The sequence below is a fragment of the Durio zibethinus genome, chromosome 21, assembly GCF_047325235.1.
Source record: "Durio zibethinus cultivar Kanyao isolate XHJ-2024 chromosome 21, ASM4732523v1, whole genome shotgun sequence".
Lineage (NCBI taxonomy): Eukaryota > Viridiplantae > Streptophyta > Magnoliopsida > Malvales > Malvaceae > Durio > Durio zibethinus.
Window position 1 is genome coordinate 3,858,314 of NC_143182.1, and position 24,937 is coordinate 3,883,250.

Here is a 24,937-nt window from a genome sequence, read left to right on the forward strand (position 1 = left end):
GGGATATGAGAACAAAGCAAAAACGTGTTTAAAGTGATTTGTCCATACTCATTTTGAAGTATATTTAAAAGTATATATTTTATTATTTATTTTATTTTATTTTTATATTTATATTAATAAAATTATTATTTAATATATTAATTTAATAAAATATTATATTTTATACATAATTAAGGTATAATCTATTTATCCAATACATACATTTTACTTATTTTGACTTTTGTTTAATCTTCAAATAAAGTATCAACGTGATACTTTATTTTTTTCGATACTTTTTACCTTTTTTAATTTTTTGGTTTTTATTTAGATAAAATTATAAAAAATCTATCAAGATGATCTTACGACACCTTAATTTTTTTTTTCTTTTATTTTTTTAATTACATAAAATTTTAAATGTAAAAAAATCGATAAATAGATAAAACAATTCATATCCGATGAATTTTAATCTAACTCAATTCGATACCAACTTTATTTTTAAGTTATTTTTCTTTATTATATTTTCAATCAAATAAATTTTTAAAGAAAATAATGAAATGGAAGTGTCCCCATAGTATCTCATTTCTTTGTATCTTTTTTTTTTTTTTTTAAATATTTTATCATCAGACTAATTTTATAATAAAATGAGTCAATTAATAAAGATAATAAAATAATCAATATTTAATAAATTTTTATAAGATATCAAATCAATTCGAGTTAATAAAAATTAAAAATATATAAAAAAATAAATTAGTAATGCTCTTTTTCAAGTCATTATATGATATATAAAAATATATATTTTATTACATATTTAATTTTATATTTATATATATTTATTAATTATTTTGTTGAATTTAAGTGGCTCCATACATGTAAAAATAAACTAAAAAAATTTATTTTGTTTAAAATATATTGTTAAAATAAAATTCTAATTTGTATATAATTTATATGTACGTATCACTCTCACTCTCATTTTGATTTTGATTTTTTTTTTAATTTTTTTAATTAAGTAAATTATATTTTAAAAATTCGACAAATTTAGATTGGCAAAAACAAGTTTTTGGGCGACTCGTGAGTACCCAGCTAATTATCAAGTATTAAACAAAACCTCGTTTCGGATGTCTCGCATTTTCTCACTGCACTAATTTACTCAGGCTGATACAGCAATTTAACTCTATCCGCAATGCAATGCGCCGTGGAAGAAGGGCCATTTCTGTGCTATCCTCTCCTCTCCTCAAGAACCCATCAATCCACTTGGGCAACATCCTCCTTATCGCCTCTCTCACTAAAACCCTATCAGAATCCGGATCTCGAAACCTCGACCCCAACTCCATCCCTCTATCCGAGCCTTTGGTCCTCCAAATCCTCCGCAAAAATTCCCTCGAGCCGTCAAAGAAGCTCGACTTCTTTAACTGGTGTCGCTCTTTTAAACCAAACTTCAAACACTCGGCCGTCACTTACTCCCACATTTTCCGGACCCTTTGTCGATCTGGGTTCGTCGGGGAAGTCCCTAATTTACTGTTTTCGATGAAGGAAGATGGTGTTCTTGTTGATTCTGAGACTTTTAAATTCTTGCTTGATGCCTTTATTCGGTCCGGTAAGTTTGATACTGCCCTTGAAATTCTTGATTATATGGAAGAATTGGGTGCTTGCTTGAATCCTAGTGTTTATGATTCGGTTCTCGTGGCTTTAGTTAGAAAAGACCAGGTGGTTTTGGCTTTATCCATATTTTTTAAGCTTTTAGAAGCTTGTAATGGGAATGATAATGGGAATTCTGTTGTTAGTTCACTTCCTGGTTCCTTTGCAATTAATGAGTTGTTAGTTGCTCTCAGAAAAGCTGATATGAGAGCAGAGTTCAAACAAGTTTTTGATAAATTGAGGGGGAGAAAGGAGTTTGAATTAGATGTATGTGGTTATAATATATGCATTCATTCTTTTGGGAGCTGGGGTGATTTGGCTACTTCTTTGAGCCTCTTTAAAGAGATGAAGCAAAAGGAAAAGAGTTTGAGTTCTGGGTCGTTTGGTCCAGATTTGTGTACCTATAATAGTCTCATATACGTGCTTTGCTTGGTTGGGAAGGTTAAAGATGCCTTAGTTGTGTGGGAGGAATTAAAAGTGTCTGGTCATGAGCCAGATGTGTTTACGTATAGAATTCTTATTCAAGGGTGCTCGAAATCATACAGAATAGATGATGCAACAAAAATATTTAGTGAGATGCAGTCTAATGGATTTGCTCCTGATACAGTTGTGTATAATTCTCTTCTAAATGGATTGTTCAAGGCCAGGAAGGTTATGGAAGCATGCCAGTTGTTTGAGAAAATGGTTCAGGATGGTGTAAGGGCCTCGTGTTGGACTTACAACATTCTGATCGATGGGTTGTTTAGGAATGGCAGGGCTGAAGCTGCTTATACTCTGTTTTGCGACTTGAAAAAGAAGGGACAGTTTGTGGATGGTGTCACTTACAGCATTGTTGTGCTGCAGCTTTGTAGAGAAGGTCATTTTGAGGAGGCACTACGGTTGGTCGAAGAGATGGAAGCCCGAGGTTTTGTTGTTGATTTAGTTACTGTAACATCACTCTTGATAGGGTTTCATAGACAAGGTAGGTGGGATTGGACAGAGAGGCTAATGAAACACATTCGCAATGGTAATCTATTGCCAAATGTTCTTAAGTGGAAAGCCAATATGGAGGCTTTAATGAAAAATTCACCTAAAAACCGAAAGGATCATACTCCTATATTCCCATACAAAGGAGATTTTAGGGAGATCATGACTTTAATAGGTTCTGCTGGCCAAGCAATGGGCACTAATGCTGATTCTGGAGATTGTGATGAAAAGGGTCAGGAGATGTCAGCCATTGAAAATGATCAGTGGTCATCATCCCCATATATGGATCAATTAGCTAATCAAGTGAAGTCAACTGAACATTCTTCTCAGTTGTTTTCACTGGTCAAGGGGCAAAGAGTTCAAGAAAAGGGGATAGGTTCTTTTGATGTTGATATGGTGAATACTTTCTTATCTATATTTTTAGCGAAGGGAAAACTGAGCTTAGCATGCAAATTGTTTGAAATATTCACTGATATGGGTGTTGATCCTGTTAGCTACACGTACAATTCCATTATGAGTTCATTCGTCAAGAAGGGCTATATCAACGAGGCATGGGGTGTCCTGAATGAAATGGATGAGAAGGTCTGCCCGGCAGACATAGCAACCTATAATCTGATAATTCAAGGCCTGGGGAAGATGGGAAGAGCAGACATTGCAAGTTCAGTTCTGGAAAAATTAATGAAGCAGGGTGGTTATCTTGACATAGTTATGTATAATACCCTGATCAATGCACTGGGAAAGGCTGGTCGCATAGATGAAGCAAGCAAACTTTTTGAACAGATGAGGACTAGTGGGATAAATCCTGATGTTATCACTTACAATACACTTATCGAAGTTCATACCAAGGCAGGCCAATTAAAGGATGCATACAAATTTTTAAAAATGATGTTGGATGCAGGCTGTCTTCCAAATCATGTTACAGATACCATTTTGGATAATCTGGGAAAGGAAATCGAGAAACTGAGGCTGCAAAAGGCATCGATCGTGCGCACTAGTAACAAGGATGATACCTGAACTCTTAATAGGAAATCAAGAAGATATGTCAAAATTCATTGAATTGAGGGGTAACCAAAACAAATAATACTGGTTTGTGATCAAGCTCGGTGCATGTGCAGCTCACCTCACGTCATCTGTATACAAACTGCCGCAGCCATGTAGCCAAGACCCAGGGTTTCCATACTCAAGTCAGCTTCAGGCATTGTTAAACTTAAAACCTTAGGTAATTGCATGGAATTAATAGAAGTTTTAGAAAATTTTATTAACGAATGAAATTTTCTATTACAATTACTATCCCAGAATTATATTTAACTTTCTCCATATTAATCAAAACAATTGAACAAAAAAGAATCGAATTCGTTTATTAATCCAAAGAATTTCATTTACAATAATATGTAGGACAAATAGTAGACAAAAGAAATACAGATCGCATCCGAGAATAACACAAAATCTCTCTCCTTCGAATAATTAGAAAAGACCACACAATACAGAAAAACCGAGCAAGATCAGCCAGACAATGTGAACCAAAAGCAGCGCTTGACCAGGAAACGATGCGCTACCTCCATTCCCAACCTCACAAAATCCTAATTTCGCCACGCGAGTACCAGCACAGAAGGCATCGGCGCAGCCGCACCAGTAGGTCACGCCATCAAGGCCGCAGACAGGCTCCGTTCGAAAGCAATTGACAGGGCACGACGCCGATTTCGTGAATCGTGCGCAGACGCCTCCGTTCTCTTCGGCGATGGTAAATCCATCGGAAGGTAACCGAATAGATCCCGAATTATCTGGCACCGATAGCGCGATCGGTGCACAGAAAAAAAAGAAGAGGAGAAAGACGGTTAAGATGTGAAGCGGAGTTGCTGTGAACCACGGCATATGGCTGCAACTGAAAGGAATTCCTACAATTAATTTTCGAACCCTAACCCCCAATTTGGGTAGATAATGTTCTAATGATAGTCGAGCTATTTCCTTCGCCAGGCAAAAGTCGGTTCAACCAACGTACACCGACCCTTTCCTTCAGTTTTTTAAATTATTTTCTTACCTTTTCTTGTTAAAATTAAAATCGCTTTAGTTTAATTCTTTTGCAGACCCAATTGCCAAATTAATGTTTTGTCAGAATGGTTCTGTAAGCCCAAATTCATTTTAACCGGGCTTCATTTACATTTAGCCGAAGCATATTTATTTAAGTGAATTGTTATTCAGTGATTAAATAGTTAAAAATATTAATTGCTAATAATATTTATAACATTAAATAGTATCTTTGATCCATAAATTTTCAGTTGCGTATCATTTTTATCTTATATTTAAAAAAAATGTGTCCCTAGAAAAAATCAATGAATACATTATTTTTTCGACAGATGATATATATCACTTCTACCTCTTCTTCTTCTTCTTCGTCTTTCCGAATGTATCTCAATTGTATAATACACCGCTTAGATAAATATCCAATTCCAAAAAAACCGTTGAATATTTTATGCTACTACTCATTTATTAATAACATTATACTTCAAAAAGAAAATTATTTCAGTTGATATTCCATTCTGACATAAGATTTCCCTCTCTCAACAGCTATTGATGAAACCAATTAAGTTCTAACAAAAAAAAAAAAAAAAAAAAAAAAAAAAAACTTCGAAAGCAATGTTAAACAGATGTCTAAAATTACATTTCATAGGATTATTAGAAACCAGCATAGCACCATTGACAGCAAAAGCCTTCAAGTTTGGAACCGTTTTCAGAAGCCAAATTCTTGTAGTTGCCAGCCGATCGAGATTAAAATATTTATATATATAGTAATATCGTAATAATGCTTATCAGTTGTCCATTGCTGTAGTCAAACACGGCCAACAATATGTTTCTTTCTACGAGTACCTGTCCAATGCCAATTGCCAAATCAAATATGAGTAGGCTGTCAGTTTCCATAGCAACTTCAATAAGTAAATGAATAAACCCCACAAACTTGTCTTCAATAGTTCGAGTTTTAAATCAGAAATTAAAGCATGGCTTCAGAATCGGTTAACATAGATATGACATGCATCCATCACATGAGTTGGACAAGATAAGTACAGCAAGAGAGAGAGAGAGAGAGAGAGAGAGAGAGAGAGAGAGAGAGAGAGAGGCTCAGAAGAAAACTTAAGTGAATTACAGGTTAATAGGTATGGAGATGTTGGATACTTCAACTCCCTACAAATTCATCATCCGATGCACCAAACACATGTATATTTATTCCATAAGCACAGCAAGCTCAATTCCAAAACATTGTTTATGTACTTGAATCATTTAACCACCATGCTGCTTTAGGATATAAAATGAAATAACATCGACGTTCTTCAACATGCTAAGTGTATGACTTATCCCATCATTTGATAAGCTACCCTCAACTTCTGCCTATATAGTAAAATTTCAAGAATAATAGAAGAGCAGACAAAATCCTAAAGAAAAAACATCAAGATTAATTAGCCAAGCAATATAAACATTTTGAACTTATTTTATAGGGGCAAAAGACATGAATAACTTTTACATCTGAACACACAGGGCAAAAAGGCAACAGCAGCCAAACAAATTTTGATCATAGTCCTGTTTAGTTGGCTAATGTCTACATGCAGAGTCATAAAAGGTTTAAAACCCCTCGATTTAGATGTTCCTAAATAGCTGCCAACCTTTATATGTAGGGCAAGATCAATCCATTGTGCAAAACACTGACCAAATTACTTGACTTTACCAGCAGAATTCTTGCTCCAGAGGACCCGCCCATCAATGGCAGTGAGATGTTGACCATCAAGGCGCTTCCATGTCTTGATTGACTTGACAGCACCCCAACCTCCTTCCTCTGTCTTCTCTAAAGAGGCTACTACCACCCTTGCTCTCCTGGACCAACCAGCTTTCCCATAGGCATGGTATCCAAAACCCCCAGCGTAACACAGTTGTATACCTGTCAATTGACCACAGAAGTCATTGAGGTGATCATGACCTGTAAAGACAGCCTTCACATCCCCTGCTTCTACCATAGTTGTGAAGAAGCCTGAGTTCACAGAAGCAGAACTAATGCCTTCTTGTTTCACCCCAGTGAAGTTAGATGAGTCAAAACTAGCAAATTCAGGCAGCGGGATGTGAAAATAGACAAGCCCAGGTGCAGATGATTTCTGAGCCATTGGTGGGCTCATGTGGGCTCTCTGCAATACAAATAAAATAATTTATCAGATACAAAGATGGCATCCAATCGGTCGAATGACAAAGACTTTAACACCACGGGTCAATTGAGCAACAAGAGACAAGAATGCTTACTATTTACTAAAGAAATGACCTTCAAATATTGTACAATTAGAGTCTAATGAGGTTCATACCTGAAGCTTTGCAGAAGTGCGTTGAAACCACAACTGCTGAGAGGGTTTAATCCAACCATAGCCAGGGATAGCTGGAACTGTGGAGTAATCTCCGCTGTCAAGGAAGTAGAGATTGAGAACTGATTTGTTTGCAAAACCAGACCCTTCAACTCCACCAACCTCCAGGTTATAGTTGCCAAAACCATCAATAATATGTGCTTCAGAAGGATTGAATTGAGACAGAGTATGCTTCAATCCAACTATGTGTTTCATGACCCCTTCCCTCGATAATGTGCCTTCCTGGTCATGGTTCCCCAAAACAGCAGCCCATGGAATTCCTGCAGCAATTGCAGGGGCAAATGCTGCATTCAATGATTTGGCCGAATCCGTGGCATCAAATCCAAAGATGTTATCCCCTAACATACACACAAAACAGTTGCATAGGGTGAACTTGGATATCACAGTAAACATACTTAGAAAAGATTGCTATATTATGCTATGCTATTAAAAGATAGCAAAGAATAATTATGCCATTAAACAATAGAACTCAGTGTTTTCGCCAATGTCCTCTTACAACGACATTAAAGCCACCAAAAACACAAAATCAACTTTGCACTCGCTCGAAGTTTTCTTCATCACAAAAATAAAAGCATGAAGATTGCCAAATGCAAAAAACAAAAATAAAAAGAAAAAGAAAAGGAAAAAGAAAAAGAAACAAGAAAAGAAAAAGCGAGCTTCCTCTACCTGTATGCTAACTAGACTATTACTAGATGAAGATTAAATTTTCACACTTTCATCTCATAAAATTCAAAATTTTCTACAAGTAACTTAACTTTCTTCAAATAATACGAAAAGGGTCTATTAGATTACCAGTGAAAACGATAAAATTGGGTTTCTCAGCTTCAATCATGCGCTGGATAAAAGCGCTAGTGTTGAGGTCAGAGCAACCATGAACTTGACTAGGCAACACATCCAAACACGGCGTTGTTTTACCATCAGCATAGTGCATATCCGCCACTTGTAGTATCTTAAACTCCCCGTTCTGACCAAACATCAGCTTCTGCGGTAGCTGCTGCTGCACCGGAGGTTGTCGCCTGGCAGCCGCCAAGACGTTAACGGGTACAAAACAAAGCAAAAGCACTGCCATCGCAACAACAAAACCATGAAAAGGAAGTGAAACCCAAAGTTTCCTCTTGTTGATGTTAACAAGTACTGAAAAAGCTTGTTTCATTGTTGTTCTTTTCGTTCCCTTTTCTGGGTTTACAGTTCTTGAGAGGGTTCTCTTGTTTTGGGTCTGATAGCAACGAGAGTTTTCAATCAAACGCGAGAAGAAAACAAACGAGAGGATCAAAGTCAAGCAATGCCCTTATCTTTGCTGTCATATATCGTAGAATTAAATATAAATATCCTTCTTTCTTATAGTGAGCAAGGAGATTATTCCAAGTGAATAATTTTTGGTAGATACCCAAAGAAGTTCACAGATCGCAGTATTTTTCAATTTTTTTCAAAGCGTTTAATATATTACTGCGACGTTTATCCATTTTACAGTTTTTTACTTCAATCTTTTAGACTAGAATTACTAATTTAAATTTCATAAACTTCCAAAAAAAAATTACTATTACTTACAATAAACACATTATTTGATCACACAATTATCAAATTTGATAATTGTTAAAGTATTGTTTTCTTGCAAATAAAATAAAATAAAAGTAGCCCAAATCAAAACCTTCAAAGGCTATGAAACTCATCATTGGGCTTCCAGATAAGGTTTTATTGCATGCAATGAATGCAGTAGGAATTTTGTTCCTACCATCTACGGGTATGCTTATTGCCCCAACCGTTGCAATCAATTCAACACCTTTCTCAGTAGCCTTTTTTTTTTTTCCAAGGTTTTTTTCCTTAACGTTATGGGGAATTAAATTATGATCAGTGTGATTAAAAATTCAACATTATAAGTTTATAACAACATATCCCAAATGGTTTTAAAGTTATGAATTTCTGTATGATGCAGATGTACAACTAACTGTGACCCATATAATACTCGAAATAATTTTATTTATTTTATGTGTGTATATATAAATTAGTATTTTTTAAAATTATATTCAAAATTTTAAAATTTATTATGTAAAAATTTTATATCTAATTAATTTGTTATAAAAAATAACTTATTAAAAAACAAGAAAAAAATGACATATTTTTAGTTTGTACTTTTTTTTCGTAATAATATTTATACACTTAAATTTTATATCAAATAAAAATAAATTACATATTTTCTTGAAAAAATAAAAATATATATATTCGAATAATGAATTAAATAATAAAAAATATAATCATACTTTTACTTTTGAAATTTTATTCAAGTTACCGTACAAAATATGAAAAAAAATGTTAGGAAATATGTGAAAAAAATTAAAAAATATTAATTTTCATAAGAACAAACTTGCAATTGTAATAGAATATACTTTGAAAAAAATAAATATGCAAACCGAAAAAATAATTTGTTTGATACAAATTAAGATAAAAGAATATAATGAGTTTTGAAAGATTTAGATTTTTATAATTTTAAAACATGTAAGATTTTCATAATTAAATAATTTGTAAAATAAGATTATCTAATAAAAAATAAAATTATTTGGATAAAATCTATATTTTTAATTTTTAATTTTAAAAAATATATCTAGATTAATTTAATTTGTAATTTAAATAATTTTGATATTTCAATAAATTCAATATTATCCAATTCATAATTAAAAGAAACTATATTTAAAAAAAAATTACTATATTCTTTTAAAAAATATATTTTACATGTCATTTAAAAAAATTATCCAAAAAAACATTAATGTGATAAACCCTATTAAATATTTATGTCTTTTAATATAATAATATATATGATTTCGGGTTTGGATAAATATTTAATAGGTTTGCATTAATGTTGTAAAATTTGATAAATCGTTGTCTATATGTAAGTTGTAACTATATATTAACTTAGACTTTAAATTGTTGTAATAGAGACATTTTATCAAATCATCTTAGCTGGCTGAAGCCAACAGAAGTCCACTAAAATTATCAAGACAAGACTATCATCTTGTCGAGAAAATATCAGTGCAGTCGATTTCAGTTCATTTATTTTTGCGGTTGATGAATATGTAGTACGATTATTTTTGTGTACAAATATCTGCATTACTGCATGAATGGATCTAGCTATTCCCAATAAGCTTAAAATATTCGAAAACTGATTGATTTAAGCTTCACGTTTAGTTTAATTAAATATTCCCAATCTTCAACTCGTGACCGCTTTAGTTGAATTTGAAAGCGCAGAATCTGCACTCTGCAATGTAAAGATGGTCTCCTTGTTGATGGTTGTCAGAATCTGGACAATCTTGCTCGAGTGGGTGCACTTGGCAAGTTAATTACATATTCTAGCAGTACTTTTAGATTGTATGCATTTCTAATGCTAGCTAAGCTAACATGAAGATCGAGCAGTCCAAGCAATAAAGTCATCGCATGCGTCATTTTCCTCCACTATTACTTAGTTTGTTGTCTTCTATCTTCAGATCCCTGCAATAATGTTAGAAGTGTGTAAAGGTTCAATCAACTTTATCAATGATTAAACATTCTCATTTTTTGAGGATACTGCTCCAACAATCATCTTTTTCTTTAATATATTGGGACGTGGTGGGAACTGGAAAGGAGGAGAAAGGGGTCAGGAGGGAGGGGGGAGTTGGGAACTCTCACCGTCCGAGTTGAGCCTGGAAATGTTCCTGATGAGATTAACTTGAATCCCTAGTTAAGTACAGTAATTAGATCGGTAAGCAAGCTGTCAAGTGCCAACCAGGCAATATCGTAACCTATCACAGGCAAGGACCTAGCCACTCACGAGAGCGTGAACCGTGAACCCGTGAGTATAAATATTTGAGATGTCTATTCAAATTCCAAGTCATAATCCACGGGGATTTTATCAGAATATACGACCTGAATACCAGGGCACCAGCAATGCTGAAGAAAAAATTATTCCCATCGATTGAATTCTGTGCCAGTTGGCTAATTTGCATCGTAATAAATTTCAACCACATTCATCAAATACATTGCTGGCCTTTTTTTTTTTTTTTTTAATCTTTACCGTAGTCTAAATTTCTAGTTTCATACAGTATAAATTATCTTTTCCCAATAGTAAGAAAAAATTAAAAGAAAAAACAATGGTATCACTCTTACCCTTATGACAACCATCGGTGGAAGCTGATAGAAGGGTGATTGGGTCATTGCACAACCATGCTAAACAAAAAATATGAGGGGATCTATTCACACCCTGTTTTTTCCTTTTACACCCTTTATTATTATTTTTTAAATTTTTTGTAAGTGAAATGATTTAATTAATTTTAAATATAACACTTTTTCAAATGTAAAACTCAAATTTTATGAAAACTTATAAAAAAAAACTGTTAAATTTTTTTATAAATTATTATAATGAAAAAAGTTATTATTAGAAAAAAATCATAAATTTTAAAATTAATAAAAAAGTTACTTTTATTATTTTGATTTTAAAGAAAAAAAATAATATTTTATTAGATTTTAATTAAATATTTTATCTCTTGATATTAAAAAGGGCAATGAAAAAACTATTAGATCTGATCAACATATGAAAATTTAAATTTCTTAAAATTTTATAAGTAATACTATTTAATACTACATAATTTTATTAAAATCTGATATACTAATTGGAAAAGCTCATTGTGATAAGTATATGGCAAAATTTCTTCAAGAAATTTAGTTTAGTTAGAGTTATTATAAAATTTTAATAATTGATACAAAAAAATTTTTTATTAAAAATGATAAATTTTAAATTTATTAAAAAAATATACATTTATTATTTTATTTTTAATTTAATTAGAATCCCATAAAATTTTATTCTTTATTAGAATCCCATAAAAATTTATTCTTTCTTTGACCAAAATAATAAAAGTAATTTTTTTATTAATTTTAAAATTTATGATTTTTTCAAACACTAACTTTTTTATCACATTAATTCATAAAAATTTTAACAAAACTCTCTTTTTTTATAATTTTTCATTCGAAAATGCATTTTGAAAAAGTTATAAAATTTATTTGAAAACTTGTAAGAAAATTATTTAAATAATGTCACTTAAAAAATTTTATTAAAAAAAGGGTGTGAAGAGTAAAGCCAAAGCAAAGAGTATTGCTGTAACCCATGAACCTCATTCCTCAAGGTATGGAGTGGCAGTAGATCGGAGTCTGCACCAGGAATGTCATCAAAATGAACTAATAATGACAGATCAAAAACCAAGGAAGAGAAAAATATGGAGCAGGAATATAGAACTAAGGGAAAGGCCAGTCCCATGGCTATGAAATTTGAAGGATAGAAATACCTGCACTCGCTAACTCCCCAATCAATTGGAACCTACAAGAATTGGGTACTTGCTGCCAAAGTGAGAACAGAGTCAGCCATGGATCCACTGCTAAGAAAAAGCTAATTTTGCAAGAGCAAGTAACCACCCTCAACTCCTCCTCACCTCACCAAGTTGTAAAAAAGTCAAGCGGCCTCTCTAGTGCTAAAATAAGTTTTCCTTGTTTCCAATACTCTTGCTATCTGATATGCAAAATTTTCCTCATTATGATGGATATACTTGTGAGAGGATATATTATATGATCCACATTTTTTTGTTGTTGCAGATATTAGATACTTTTCTTAATACACATGAAGTCATGAACCATGGAAATCAAGCATTTTGTTATTTTAGCTACTTGTTTTCTTGTAGGAATGTTCCTCCATAAACTTATTTGCATCTGCATTGAGACACATATTGAAGGAATGGAATATAGGATGCGCAATTCCAACTTCAAGGTTTGAAACAAGAGCTCTATGATATCCATAATCAATCACTTTTTCAGCCTAGGATGTCAATACTTTTCTGGTTTGGAAAACACGAGCAAACAAGATGATTGGCAGCTAAACAGAGGGACACGGAGACGTCAAGATATTCATGAGCATCCTAAACAACAATCTAAACACCACTTTAAATCTCTATATAACCAAATATTTGCTTCGGCCATCCATGCAACTATAAGTTTGCTCTAAGATTTTTCTTCCGAAAGGAGACTTTTAATCTAGACTAGCACAGAGATAACCATACAATATACGTGATATGACCTACAGATCTACATATTACAAACATATGTGAAAATCAGACAATGAAAAGAGTTTTATAGCAAATGAAGAAAGAATTTACATGATTTCATAGAGTAATCTCTTTGACAACCAAAGACAACAACCAGTTTTCTCTCAAATAGACAGAAGAATACATCAAAGTACTGACCGCATCAAGACAGGGTAACAAAGTACAAGATGACCAACATTAAAAACTTTCAGAGTTGGCGGTGAAACAAATATCAGATCAATGATCCTTATCTTTCACTGCTATAGCCGAAGATCTGAACCAAGGTACACACGCTGAGGTCGTCTTTTGGTATAACCTGTATGCTTCAGCTCGGTACTCTTGCTTCAACATCCGCCGCTCCACAAGCACAGTAACATAAGCTAAGCACAAACTATTGATCAAAGCTCCGAAGAAGGTCCATCCATGTCCCAGGTTCCATGCAAATATAACCAGCCCCCACCACCACAATTGCTCGCCAAAATAGTTTGGATGACGCGAGTACTGCCACAAGCCCCGGTCAAGATTAGGGACCATAGGCTTTACAAGCTCTTTTAGCTTGCTATTTCTAGTCACAAAATTATGCAGTTGTGTATCTGCAAAGTAGGCTATGACAATGCCACACAGACAAACTCCAGCAGCAACAAAATCCCAGATATTCAAGGGCTTATCAACAGAGTGCACGACATACAGAGGAAGACATATCCCAATCAAAAATATCTGCAGAGTTTAATTACCCATTAGTTCACGTTCTCTCATCAGCATTTTTATAATTTAGTACCATTGATAGTCACTTAAGTATGAAATTTGCTCTTGCTTAGTGTAACAAACGCAACAAATCAAAGCTTTAACAAAAATACTCCATTCTTCTTCTTGAGGTTCAAATTTTCATCTGCTCTTAGAAAAAGGAACTATTCCCATATTTTAATTATTAAAATGATCCACTTAGCATTCTACAAGAGCCCATTTAAGCACTTTATCAAACAGATTTTCCAATTAAATACTAAAAAAGGCCATTTTAGTTTCAGAAAGAACCAAAATTGATAAAGAAAAAATCTTTGAAATATCACCTGCTGAGAAAAGTAAACAGCGAAGAAGGAAATCCACCACCAATGTTTTCCATACTGTTGACGCATATCAGTGAACCTCCAGTCTTCTCTGGCACCCCACTGCCATTTTTCACGCCTGAAATAGTTATGGGTCAGCCTAATACTCCAAACCCAAGTCAAGACTATCACAATCTTTGATCTCCACCAATCAAAACGCGCCAAAGGGTGCGTTGCATAGTAATGAACTAGCAACACCGGTATCACCGTCCAATACAAATCAATCATCTGAAACCAACAAAAGAAAAAACCATTAAAAAAGGGAAATTTTTAGAATTTTGAAAAAAAAAAGTTACTAGTAATTAGAAACCACTGACCCAGTTACTGGATTGGATGTGACCGATGAGCCAGAAGAGGACATTGACATTGAAGAAAAAGAAGACATTGGCTAAAAGGAGAGGGTGGTGAAAGCACCATGACCAAAGAGGAGGAAGAGAATTACTATTACTCTGGAAATGGTTAAGGAAATAAAGATAGAATAGAATAGAAGGGAAAGGTGCCAGGAATGCTACGACAGCATTTTTCAAGTTGCTTCTGCGCATGTTGTTTTGTTCTGATTTCTGGGGCTTGAGGAGGCACGACTTTTATAGCAACTGGTTTACTTCTTTTGTTTGTGGGACAAAGCAAAAGGTAAGCCCAAATGATGAGCTAAGATTAGTGTGATTTTCCTTTTTGTGCATGGAGGGTGGCGCATGGGCTCCCACGCCTCAACAGCATGTCCAAATCACCAATGGTTCGTAATTATGATTTCGGCCTACTCTTTGTTAAAGGGCCAGTTTGGTTTGGTGTTGCATTATTAAATTTAGGCATCCCTAATCATTTGACCAATTTAGCTTTAACCCTAACTATTAAACTCTACGTTAAATTTGACTGCATTTTTTAGTATAAATGATCATGTGGCGTGTAACGAAAATTCCGAATCGATTAATGAAATAGATTATGCATTTGACATTGACTTGATTTGCAGTGATTGAAGTGCATGTAATGATGAGTGCAGCCTGTAATGGTGAGCTTAATTATATATGTTGGAATCAACTCACATGGAATCCACAGCTTATAAAATCTTGGAACCTGTGGTCCCAACTCGAAACTCTCCGGCACAACACAACTTCAGCCTGCACAAATCTCCGCAATCTACGCAGCCGGAAAGGTGAACCCAGCTATATTGTAGGGCTACCACGCCTGGGGAGGAAGGGCCAGGTCATCATCATCTAATCCATAGCTGCCTGCTTCTTGCACCTTTATGAGCTTAAAGAACGGCAAATGGCCCACAAGAAGAGGTAATGCTTTCCTCTCTGGCTTGCATAGGTAGGTGCCATAGGCGGAGGAGAGTCTGCGATGATATTCACTTATAATCGTTTTTGATTGATGAAGCATGAAAACATGAAGAATAGCAAATTTGCAACAATCTTTCTGCTTTGTTTTCTTCAGTCACTTTTTATAGATTATGGGGTGAGAAAATTTTCATTCACGTAAAAAGAAATCTCTTAACTATTTAAATAACTTCAGTTTTAGTGTATATTAATCTTCATATATTGGTTTTGAGTTTCAATAAAATTTATTATAAGATAACTCAAAAATATCCCATCCGACCAAGCACTACTGGCTGGATCTGCCTGTCCAAGCATACGCATAGCAAACAGCCAAAATGAACTTCACTTTCAGATGCAGCCTCCAAAGGGTTCCTTTTAATTTTACCAAAAAATAAAAAGGAAAACTAATATAATATAGAATCTTTAACAAGACCCAATGAAACTTGAGTTGAAGCCGGCCAGATCCCATTCATGTGGCTTTCATAAAGGTCCAGGTCCTTAACCAGCTGCAATATCCCTTTCTATTGCTCCTTGAATCCATTCGACAACAAACCACTGGAACAACAAAAAAAAGATGGGAATTAGAAAATATTCATTTACGTTCCAGTTCAGCCCAAACAAAAAACCAATGAACTGCAGAAACTTTACCTGAAGCCCAAGAATAACAGGAATCCACATTTTTCCCCTATCATTTCCGTCAGACCCATCTACCAACTTCTCGCTAACTACAATAGCTGAGCTTTTATTTGTTGCAACGCTTGTGATTGCTTTTACTAGGTTTGGAATCCAAGAATCACCATTGGGAAGAATCTGCATTGAACATGTATTTATTAAAGAATCAAGGCACTCAAATTGTATGAAGGGTCATAAATTGAGAACATGAGGGAAAAAGGAAAGATCATACCTTTTCATCGTTGTCATTTTTATTGCACCTCCCACTGTTTTCAACCAAAACAACAGGAATGACAGAATCCTACAAGCATCAAAACCAAGCAAATATCAGAAAAAGTAATACAGCACTCTAAGCATGCATCAGAAAAGAAATAGTGATTAATTAAGATAAATACAAGTTAACAAATCCATCTCAGACAATGCGGTCCAGTTATAAACCACCTGTTAATTTTTCATTCTTTCTTTTCCCTGAAACTTTTCCCACTGTTTACACGCTTAAAGCATGTATTTTCCTATGCAGTGTTCACTAACACGAAGTGAAAGCTCAGATCATCCTCATTTTAAAAGTATGACTCTCAAAGCTAAGATAACAACTCCCCAAGAAGTGGCAAGAATTACAAGCTGGATGAATTGTTAGCACCAAAATTCAAAAGAGCTTAACAGATTCTGTCTTTATGTGCACTTTTGGGCATTTGAGAATGATCATATTCTTAAACTAAAGGCCCTATGAGTGGGAAACCACACATAGCTCTTCTGCTCTCTCATAACTACCAAGTACCAATTGCTTCTCCAGTGTGTGGAATCATTAAAACCACCATTCAACACTATACTACAGCAAATTACAACTAGAAGTGATAAACAACACTCAGTCAGCACATCATGCAATTTGTATGAGAACATATAAGCTTATCTCTCCTTATTAACACTTTCAACACCTTTATTTAGGCAATCCAACGTGTCACCAACAGAAATAAACTTGAAAGAAAATACATACCTCAAATTCCTTTTTCCTAATCCGAGCTCCCATATGGATGGCCTTTAGCACCCCCTCTGATCTTTTAGAGGAAAAAACATCATAATTTAGTCCATCTGGTGGACAAAGCTGTGCATGAGTGAGCACAAGCAAACTTATGCGCCATATTTCTTTGCCAAAACTGTTGGTGATAGCCCTAATAATCTGCTTATCCAAGTCATCCACTCTATATGCATCCAGGCGGTCAACATAAAGCAAAACATCTATAGTCTTATTCAAAAGAAACCTGCATGATGATTACAATATTTTGTTCTTAACCAAAATGGACCATACCACGTAGTAAAATAACCCTAAAAGGAAAATATTACTAGCGTTTATTGAGAATAACTTAATTAAACTAAATTCAACATATAACAAATAAGATTCTAACTTAGACTGCTCACTTCGAGTACTGACCCTTTGATCAACTCAAGAGCTTGGTGATTGACATATCCGGCCTCCACAAGCCCTGGTGTATCAATTACATTCAATGTAAACCCTGCCCAGGAGCGTGAAACCATCACAGGTCTCAAGCCCTCTGACTGCAAAACAAACAAATAAAATGACAATTGAAGCTTATGAAATCCTAAACAGCATAAAAAAATCAACCCAAGAATGCAAAGGAACATAAAAAGCGATACTTACCTGGAAAGCAGTGACTCGAACAACTTGCTCTCCAAGAAGAGAATTAATAGTGGAAGACTTTCCTACACCGCCTTTGCCCATAACAAGGATAGTCAAAGTATTGACATTCTGCGATTTTTTACAACAATAAAATGCCAATCTTGAGTAAATGTGTTATCAATTCAAAGTAAATGAAAGGGATTAAATGGTTTATCAAAACCTCTTGCTTCAATTTGCCCAACAACTCGAACAATTTTGTTTGTGTAGCGGCGGGGAATTGTTGAATACCGAGCCATTCACGAGGCAAAGGGGTACCCATTACTGCAAACTGCATAAGAAACGGAAAAACCAAATCAAAAACCTCCAAAAGAAGCAATAAACCCTAAATCCTAAAAGTGGAGAACATGCTAAAACGATTGACCCGTCATCAAATGCAGCTCAAAAAAATGAGATGGGTCTGTTTTCTTTCGACAGATGGTGAAACAAAAAAAGAGAATTGGAGGAGAAATCTGGGTTTTACCAGCCTATCTTGGGAGTTGCAACCTGAGAAAGGAAGAAATCGGGGACGTTTTTATGGTGAATGTTGGTGGGCAAGTGCGTAGGAAAAGAAAAGGAGGAGGTATTGGGCTTGGGAAGGTTATTTCATCGAAATTTAGGATTCGGAGAAGTGTTTGATTTTTCCGCCAGGAGCAGAAATGGTTGTTTCACACTTTCACGGGTCTGGAAGGCTCCAACGTATTCCGCCCCACGCCCACTATGCTTCTTACCCAACCGACCTATTTTGCCTATTTATTTGTGATATTTTTCAAAATGTTTTGGAACAATAAGTGGGCTCGATGTAGGGTTTGTGTGGGCTTCCCAGCCCATATCATTAACAAAAAGCCCAAAAATAAATTACAGGCAGCATTTCCGCGTCGGTTCATTTAGATGACCATCGCCGCACCGCAGCTACGTAAATAAAACGGGGTTGGTATCGAATTACACCGAAGGGTGAATCCGGAAACCCAAAATCTCTGCAGTTACCCCCGTGCCTGAGAAGGAAAAGATGTCAGCTAGGTTGCTAAAGAAAGTATTGAAAGAACAAGAACTGCAAAAGCAACACGTAATTGAGCAAGAAGAGGAGGAGGAGCTAAACGACGGCGAATCGGAGTCGCCGGATTCCGGCGCTCGTTCTTCAAAGAATCCATTCGACCTCCTCAACGAAGGTGACGAGGCGGACGAAGATAACGCTGACAAGGTTTAGTTCCTTAACCGTATCCTTTATAAAGTATCCTTCTTTTTTACGATTAATCATTTATCGCGTTCAACCAGGATTATGCCTTTAATTTAGTCATATTTTTCTTTGGAATTAACTTTCAATTCTATTTAATTATACTAAGGATTATAACGACGCGTTAAGTCTTTGTACCCTGGAATTCAAGGTCCAACCTGATGCTTTTTTGGCTTTACTTCTGTTTAAAATGTTAAAAAACGGGCTCTTGATCACTAAAAATTTAGGTGGAAACAATTAATTTATCATGTGCTAGTTCCATTGTAATTATCAAGTGATGTCCTTTAGAGAGTAATATTGGGCGTTGGATGACTTCCAATAGCTTATGATTGGTTTCTGCTGCAGGTCGATGTACCGGGAGTTGCTGATGAAGCCTTGACCAGAAAACCAGAACCGCCTTCATTGAAAAGTACTGCCAATGTAGCTTCTGCATCTAACAACAAATCAAAGAAAAAGAAGAAAAAGAAAAGCAAAGAGGGTGCTTCAAGTACGGATAACCATGAAACACCTTTGGATGTGACTTTAGATACTTTATCTTTGGATTTTAATTCTTCTAGTCATCAGTCGGGTCCTTCCAAACCTATATCAGAAAACATTAAACAGTCTACACCGTCTATAGTACTTGTGGACCCTAAGTATCTGAATGTCGAGAATGAGCTGCGGAGAATATTTGGTTCTAAGGTGGTCAAGTCATTTGAGAAAAGCAATCAAAGCAGCAGTTCCAGACAGGTACGTGGTGGAAGACGGGGAACCCATCATATTAGGAAGACTGTTTTGATATCTCCATCAGACCATTGGCCTCGATGGGATGGATCTTTGTCAATGGAATTTCTGGAATCTAAGGATGGGTACCATTACTTCAGGTAAAGATCTCTCTTGTATCGCTAAAACTTGCTTAACTGTTGATTACCTTTCTGAATTCTGAGTGCTCCCATTTTTGTATTTGTTCACCCACTTTGAGTGTATATTACCAACATGAGAAATAGTGATAGATAGCTTTTGACATTTTTGAAATTGGAATATATTTCTTTCCCATTGTTTCCTGAGTTTGAATGAAAATTTTACATGGTTTTACATCATTTGTATGAGTGTAGATGTACACAGAATTAAAATTAGGTGTGCTTTGATGAACATTTTAACTGTCATTGGAAGGCACACCCGGTTTCGTTGATCTAGAGATAATAGGGATTCAAGAAGTATCACATCAAGTGCATTTCCCATGTGAATGGCGATTGTTTCCCATTGTATTTGGCTAAAATCGTTTATTGGCTGTATATTTTTTTGGTTTTAGTGGTTTTACTGTGTCCTAACTTTGCGGTTTTATTAATGGTTTGTAGATATGCACACTCGTCGTCCTATGAACAAGCTCAGAGAGCATTTGAAGCTGCTCAAGCTATTCATGACCTGAATGGCGTAGCAAGTGTTCTGTTGTATCATCCTTATCATTTAGATTCACTTATAACCATGGCAGATTATTTTAAATTTGTGGGTGAGCATCAGATGTCTTCTGATGCTATTGCAAAGTGTTTATATGCCTTGGAATGTGCATGGCATCCTATGTTCACTCCCTTGCAGGGTAATTGCCAATTGAAGTTCAGTCATGACTCAAACAAGCCATTATTCAAAGCACTTTTCACTCACATGAAAAACATGGATAGGCGAGGCTGTCATCGATCTGCACTAGAAGTTTGTAAGTTGTTGCTTGCACTTGATTCAGATGACCCAATGGGAGCTATGTTCTGCCTCGACTACTTTGCTTTGAGGGCAGGGGAGTATGCTTGGTTGGAACGATTCTCTGAAGACTATCGAAGTGATAACTCCTTATGGCTGTTCCCAAATTTTTCTTACTCCCTTGCTGTTTGCCGGTTTTATCTTGAGCAAGAGGAATCCTCCCATATTACTAGTGTGGACACCACAAAGGCTTCTTCAGTTGATCTTATGAATCAGGCTTTGATGCTCCATCCATCTGTCCTCAAGAAACTAGTAGCCAAGGTCCCTTTAAAAGATCAGGCATGGACAAATATACTCAAAAATTCCTTTTTCCATTCTGATCAAATGGGGATCCCATCTTTGGATCACCTGATTAATATTTACGTTGAAAGAAATTATCTCATATGGAGGCTTCCTGATCTGCAAAAGTTACTTCGGAATGGTGCCTTCCTTGTAATTCAAACACTGGAACATAATAAAAGTGATGCTAAAAATTGGGCTTGTGTGAGAAAAGAAGCATTCTCATCTGACAAAAACGAGTAAGCATCAGGACTGACTTGTGTTGTTGCTTTTTTTCGTTATTATTAGATTTCCCTTGTCTTTGATTTTTTACTGCAACATTCATGTCTGTTACATTTTTAAGCCCTAAATTCGTCTATTGGTTATGTCCAACTTAAGGGAGTGCTAAATTAGTGTTGGGGCTGAATATAGATAAATCTGGTTGCAAATGATTGGGATTTGCTAGCTTAATTAGATTAGTTGAGCTTATTGTATACATTGGGAGTTTGTGTGACAATTTTTTCACCCTCTGGTCAGGTATGGTCATTTGTTGGTTCAGGACTTCTCTGACACAGTGCAGACTCTTCCTCCTGATAATCTGCAAAACTTTATGGTTGACATGAGGGAAGCTGCTCAGATTGGGGGTCAGGTTGCCAATCTACCTGCTGGTGGTCATGCTCCAGTACCACGTGATGTTGCAAATCGCAATCCATTGGCTGTCTTGTTTGAGTCGCTGCTACCATGGGTTAATTATGGAGCTGCAGAAGATGGCATGGTTGACGAAAACCAAGTTAATAGGCAAGGTCAAGACAATGAAGATCTCTGAGTTGCAATGTATTAAGGATTGACAGAAAGCTTTTGGGCAAAATAATCCAGTTTTCAATAATGTCTCTGATACATATATTTCAGTTTCATGTGAAGGAGTAAAATTCTCACACTGTTCAAGCTGGAAGAGGTTCTTGCATGTACGAAGATTTTTGTGGGTAATCAAAGCCAACTCTGTTGTCAATTTTTGTAGACATTTTTGGAGCATCCTGTAAAACTGATTAAGTTCATTGCCTTTACATGGAATATAAACATAGTAGTTCTGCCATTTTGGGAAAATTTTGTTTATCATAATTGTAGAATGCACAATGCTTGTGAAATTGTTAATGCTATCCAGCACTGGTTTTGACTCATCCATTGGATCCATTTAGGTTGTCAAGTCTTCATTCTTTAATTGGTGGATATTCTGTAGTGTTTGGATCATCGAGACTTGGCTGCTAGCCTTTCTAGCAAATAAGTATGCAAAATTGAATTTGTTGAACCAACTGCCGTACTAAACATGATTAGGAACCCTTGTATTTTATTTCTGGAGATGAAGAGCTATTGTGTTTGCAGCAAGATTAGACCATGAAATGTCATGTTTAGGATGCTATGCGCACAGTGCTAAACGAATTTGGTTGATATCAGGATTTTTCTGTTGAAGCAGTAGACTTAAACTCAATAATGAAAATATAGGGGCATCAAGCAGATTGCACCCTGTTTAGAACAACAATTGTACAAACCAAGGAATGGAATATAAAAACATTTTCTTTACAAAGGTGGCATCCTAGAAATAAGTAAAGGGATTGTATGAAAAAAAAAAATCCTTTAATTCAGATTTCACACTGTGGAACTTTTATTTCCACTAGATGAGCAAGAACTTGAAAGGGAATAAAAATTTTCAGGTAGACTTCCCAAGTTCTAGGGAAGCATCCTTTTCTGTAGCAGGAGCAGACTTGTCAAGTTCTTTGTAACCATCTTTCACTGAAGCAGGGGGAGGCAGTCCAGAATCAGTTTCAGCATCTTTCGCAGACTTATTATCATCCTTGACCGCCATGTAAACGAGGACTGCCAGCAATGGATAACTCAAAGTGGTAAGCGCCCAATTCACAATCAGCTGGTTGAGCAAGGGAACCTTATTTTTGTCTACTACTTGCCAGGCAACTGCAGCTCCTGCACTCTGCACTCCCTTGTAGAAACCGTTATATCTGCAATTTTTATGTGGACAATCTGTTAGTAAAGGGCTTATCACATGCAGTTAAGGATTTTAGATATATTTTATATACAGCCATTTCCTCCAATGCGATACGAGCTTGAAAGTATAAGAATCTACGAAATGACTTATTTAATATTTATCAGGTGAAACTTGAAAGGAGAAAAAAGATTACCTGCTGAGGGTCTCTGAGTTATCAGCTAATGCTCCAATCACCCAATAAACCAAACTTTGAAACATGGCATCCAATAATCCATAGCAAAAGTACAATACGAAAGGTCCAGCAAATTCATTTCCGGATTTTTTGAAATCCAACCGCTTGGGAAGCTTGTGAAGAGAATAATTCAACTGATTGGCAAGGCCACCAGCCCAAATTGCAGTTCCAAGCACAGCGACAATTCCTATCCCAACCAAACCTCTAGTTCTTCTGCTCTTGAAACTGAAGTCTAGAACATATCCAATTGCAACTGAACCTATCATTTGAGCCCCCCAATAAAAGACATTGTTAAATCCTCTTGTTCTCAGATTAAACATCAAACCATTAACATTATCGAACTGGTAGCTGTAGAAGAAGTTGCTAGCCCAGGCAGCTGGGATGATGAGACTCAGCTTCCAATTACGAAAGAGCTTAAGAATCTCAATAGCCTCTGTGGTAACATTTGAATATTTGATGTTGGTGCAACGAGTACCATCATCTCTGACAACACGATCAGGGGGTAGAATTGCAAATGAGATGAGGGCACCAGCTGACATGAAACACATGAAGGTAATATATGTCTTGTCATCGACAGATTCCGCGTTTTCACGGTGGTAGTTCAGGATGAAAGGTATGAATCCACCGATGACACCACCGAAATTGAAAATAGTCCAGAAGAGCGAAATATAGGTGCCTTTACGAGCAGGAGTGGGATAGGAAGTCATGATAGCACCTTGCCCGGCCCAAAGAAGTCCTGCACCGATACCAAGCAAAGCACCAGCAGTGATAGCGAAAGTCTGGTCTTTGTGGTGATTGTAGTAAAGGAAAGAGCCAGCATAAAGAACATATGTGGAGCAGCCTATGGCAAGGGTAATCCTTGGTCCAAAGATGTTGTAGATGCCACCACCAAGGATTCCAAAGATGGAAAAGGTCGCGTACAGAGCTGTGTTGGCGTTATTAGCTGCAGTAGGATCAACCTGGCCACCACCTCCCATGCCAGAAAGGGCATTGAACATGCCAGGACAACAGAAGCATACTAGACCTATTAAGCTGACCTGTACCAGGGGTGAGTTGTACCTGAAAAGAGACCCTCCAAGTCCTGGTACTTCGGCTGCTGCTTCCTCATCTCCTGCGAATCCCATGATTGATTCGGCTACTTAAACGTGATTCTGCTGGTGTGAAGGGAGATTCTTATAAAGAAGCAAATATGTCGCTTTCTTGAGGAACATAACATCGGTTTCTGCGTGGGGACTTCTGGATGGGATTCCTATTGTTATCATCGTCTTCCGTTAGCAACCACGTAGGCTTTTTTCTTGTTTTTACCCATTAATTTCGTAAAAATTTTATCAAGAACATGTCAGCTGCTATGGCAGCTTATAATCACGTTAAGTTAACCCTCAAAACATTTACATATTCACTTTGATTTTGTTGAGCAGCAGCTGCTCAGAATACTTTGTTGTCTAATAAGCTCTTTATATTTTAGGTAGAAGACAAACCAGAAGGGTACAAAATAGTCCGTATGTTTGTCTTCGCTGGATGATTTCGACAAGGAACAGTGAATCGAGCTGAGACAAGAAAAGTGTGGAAATTAAAAATTGCAACTTAATATTTGAATCGACATTAATGATTTCTTGTCTTATTTTTTTTTCAATCTATATACCTGTCATGGATT

The 24,937-nt window shown here is 35.8% G+C and overlaps 6 protein-coding genes and 1 pseudogene across 9 annotated transcripts; 2 read left to right on the forward strand and 5 right to left on the reverse strand.

Annotated features, from left to right (window-relative positions):
* Window positions 1-1,047: 1,047 nt before the first annotated feature.
* On the forward strand, window positions 1,048-3,867 carry LOC111304901 (Tetratricopeptide repeat (TPR)-like superfamily protein). The gene has a single exon (XM_022901926.2). It carries the CDS (start codon window positions 1,165-1,167, stop codon window positions 3,592-3,594), a length of 2,430 nt encoding a protein of 809 aa, XP_022757661.2. The 5' UTR covers window positions 1,048-1,164; the 3' UTR covers window positions 3,595-3,867.
* A 45-nt stretch (window positions 3,868-3,912) lies between these two features.
* LOC111304902 (uncharacterized) lies at window positions 3,913-4,615 on the reverse strand. Its single transcript, XM_022901927.2, has one exon. It carries the CDS (start codon window positions 4,450-4,452, stop codon window positions 4,045-4,047), a length of 408 nt encoding a protein of 135 aa, XP_022757662.1. The 5' UTR covers window positions 4,453-4,615; the 3' UTR covers window positions 3,913-4,044.
* Window positions 4,616-5,076: 461 nt separating this feature from the next.
* On the reverse strand, window positions 5,077-8,323 carry LOC111306001 (putative inactive purple acid phosphatase 29). 2 transcript variants are annotated; one of them, XM_022903895.2, is made up of 4 exons: window positions 7,767-8,323; window positions 6,918-7,312; window positions 6,296-6,746; window positions 5,077-5,445 (listed from the first exon to the last, which is right to left on the reverse strand). In XM_022903895.2, exons 1-4 carry the CDS (start codon window positions 8,125-8,127, stop codon window positions 5,408-5,410), a joined length of 1,245 nt encoding a protein of 414 aa, XP_022759630.1. In that variant the 5' UTR covers window positions 8,128-8,323; the 3' UTR covers window positions 5,077-5,407. The 2 variants fall into 2 exon arrangements, with proteins under 2 accessions (XP_022759630.1, XP_022759631.1); XM_022903896.2 differs by having other exon boundaries at window positions 6,234-6,746; window positions 7,767-8,262.
* A 4,767-nt stretch (window positions 8,324-13,090) lies between these two features.
* On the reverse strand, window positions 13,091-14,771 carry LOC111304905 (3-oxo-5-alpha-steroid 4-dehydrogenase (DUF1295)). Its single transcript, XM_022901932.2, has 3 exons — window positions 14,490-14,771; window positions 14,137-14,400; window positions 13,091-13,786 (listed from the first exon to the last, which is right to left on the reverse strand). Exons 1-3 carry the CDS (start codon window positions 14,712-14,714, stop codon window positions 13,307-13,309), a joined length of 969 nt encoding a protein of 322 aa, XP_022757667.1. The 5' UTR covers window positions 14,715-14,771; the 3' UTR covers window positions 13,091-13,306.
* Window positions 14,772-15,711: 940 nt separating this feature from the next.
* On the reverse strand, window positions 15,712-18,551 carry LOC111304907 (translocase of chloroplast 33, chloroplastic-like). Of its 2 annotated transcripts, none has more exons than XM_022901934.2 (8): window positions 18,314-18,551; window positions 18,014-18,121; window positions 17,815-17,922; window positions 17,587-17,711; window positions 17,152-17,416; window positions 16,390-16,458; window positions 16,134-16,295; window positions 15,712-16,040 (listed from the first exon to the last, which is right to left on the reverse strand). In XM_022901934.2, exons 2-8 carry the CDS (start codon window positions 18,110-18,112, stop codon window positions 15,984-15,986), a joined length of 885 nt encoding a protein of 294 aa, XP_022757669.1. In that variant the 5' UTR covers window positions 18,113-18,121; window positions 18,314-18,551; the 3' UTR covers window positions 15,712-15,983. The 2 variants fall into 2 exon arrangements, with proteins under 2 accessions (XP_022757669.1, XP_022757670.1); XM_022901935.2 differs by lacking the exon at window positions 18,314-18,551 and adding an exon at window positions 18,215-18,238.
* A 227-nt stretch (window positions 18,552-18,778) lies between these two features.
* On the forward strand, window positions 18,779-22,230 carry LOC111304904 (transcription factor-like protein). The gene is made up of 4 exons (XM_022901930.2): window positions 18,779-19,030; window positions 19,409-19,926; window positions 20,401-21,312; window positions 21,590-22,230. Exons 1-4 carry the CDS (start codon window positions 18,839-18,841, stop codon window positions 21,876-21,878), a joined length of 1,911 nt encoding a protein of 636 aa, XP_022757665.1. The 5' UTR covers window positions 18,779-18,838; the 3' UTR covers window positions 21,879-22,230.
* A 527-nt stretch (window positions 22,231-22,757) lies between these two features.
* On the reverse strand, window positions 22,758-24,543 carry LOC111304908 (UNC93-like protein 1 pseudogene; annotated as a pseudogene). The gene is made up of 2 exons (XR_016331725.1): window positions 23,245-24,543; window positions 22,758-23,064 (listed from the first exon to the last, which is right to left on the reverse strand). The product of XR_016331725.1 is annotated as an UNC93-like protein 1 pseudogene (transcript).
* Window positions 24,544-24,937: the final 394 nt, after the last annotated feature.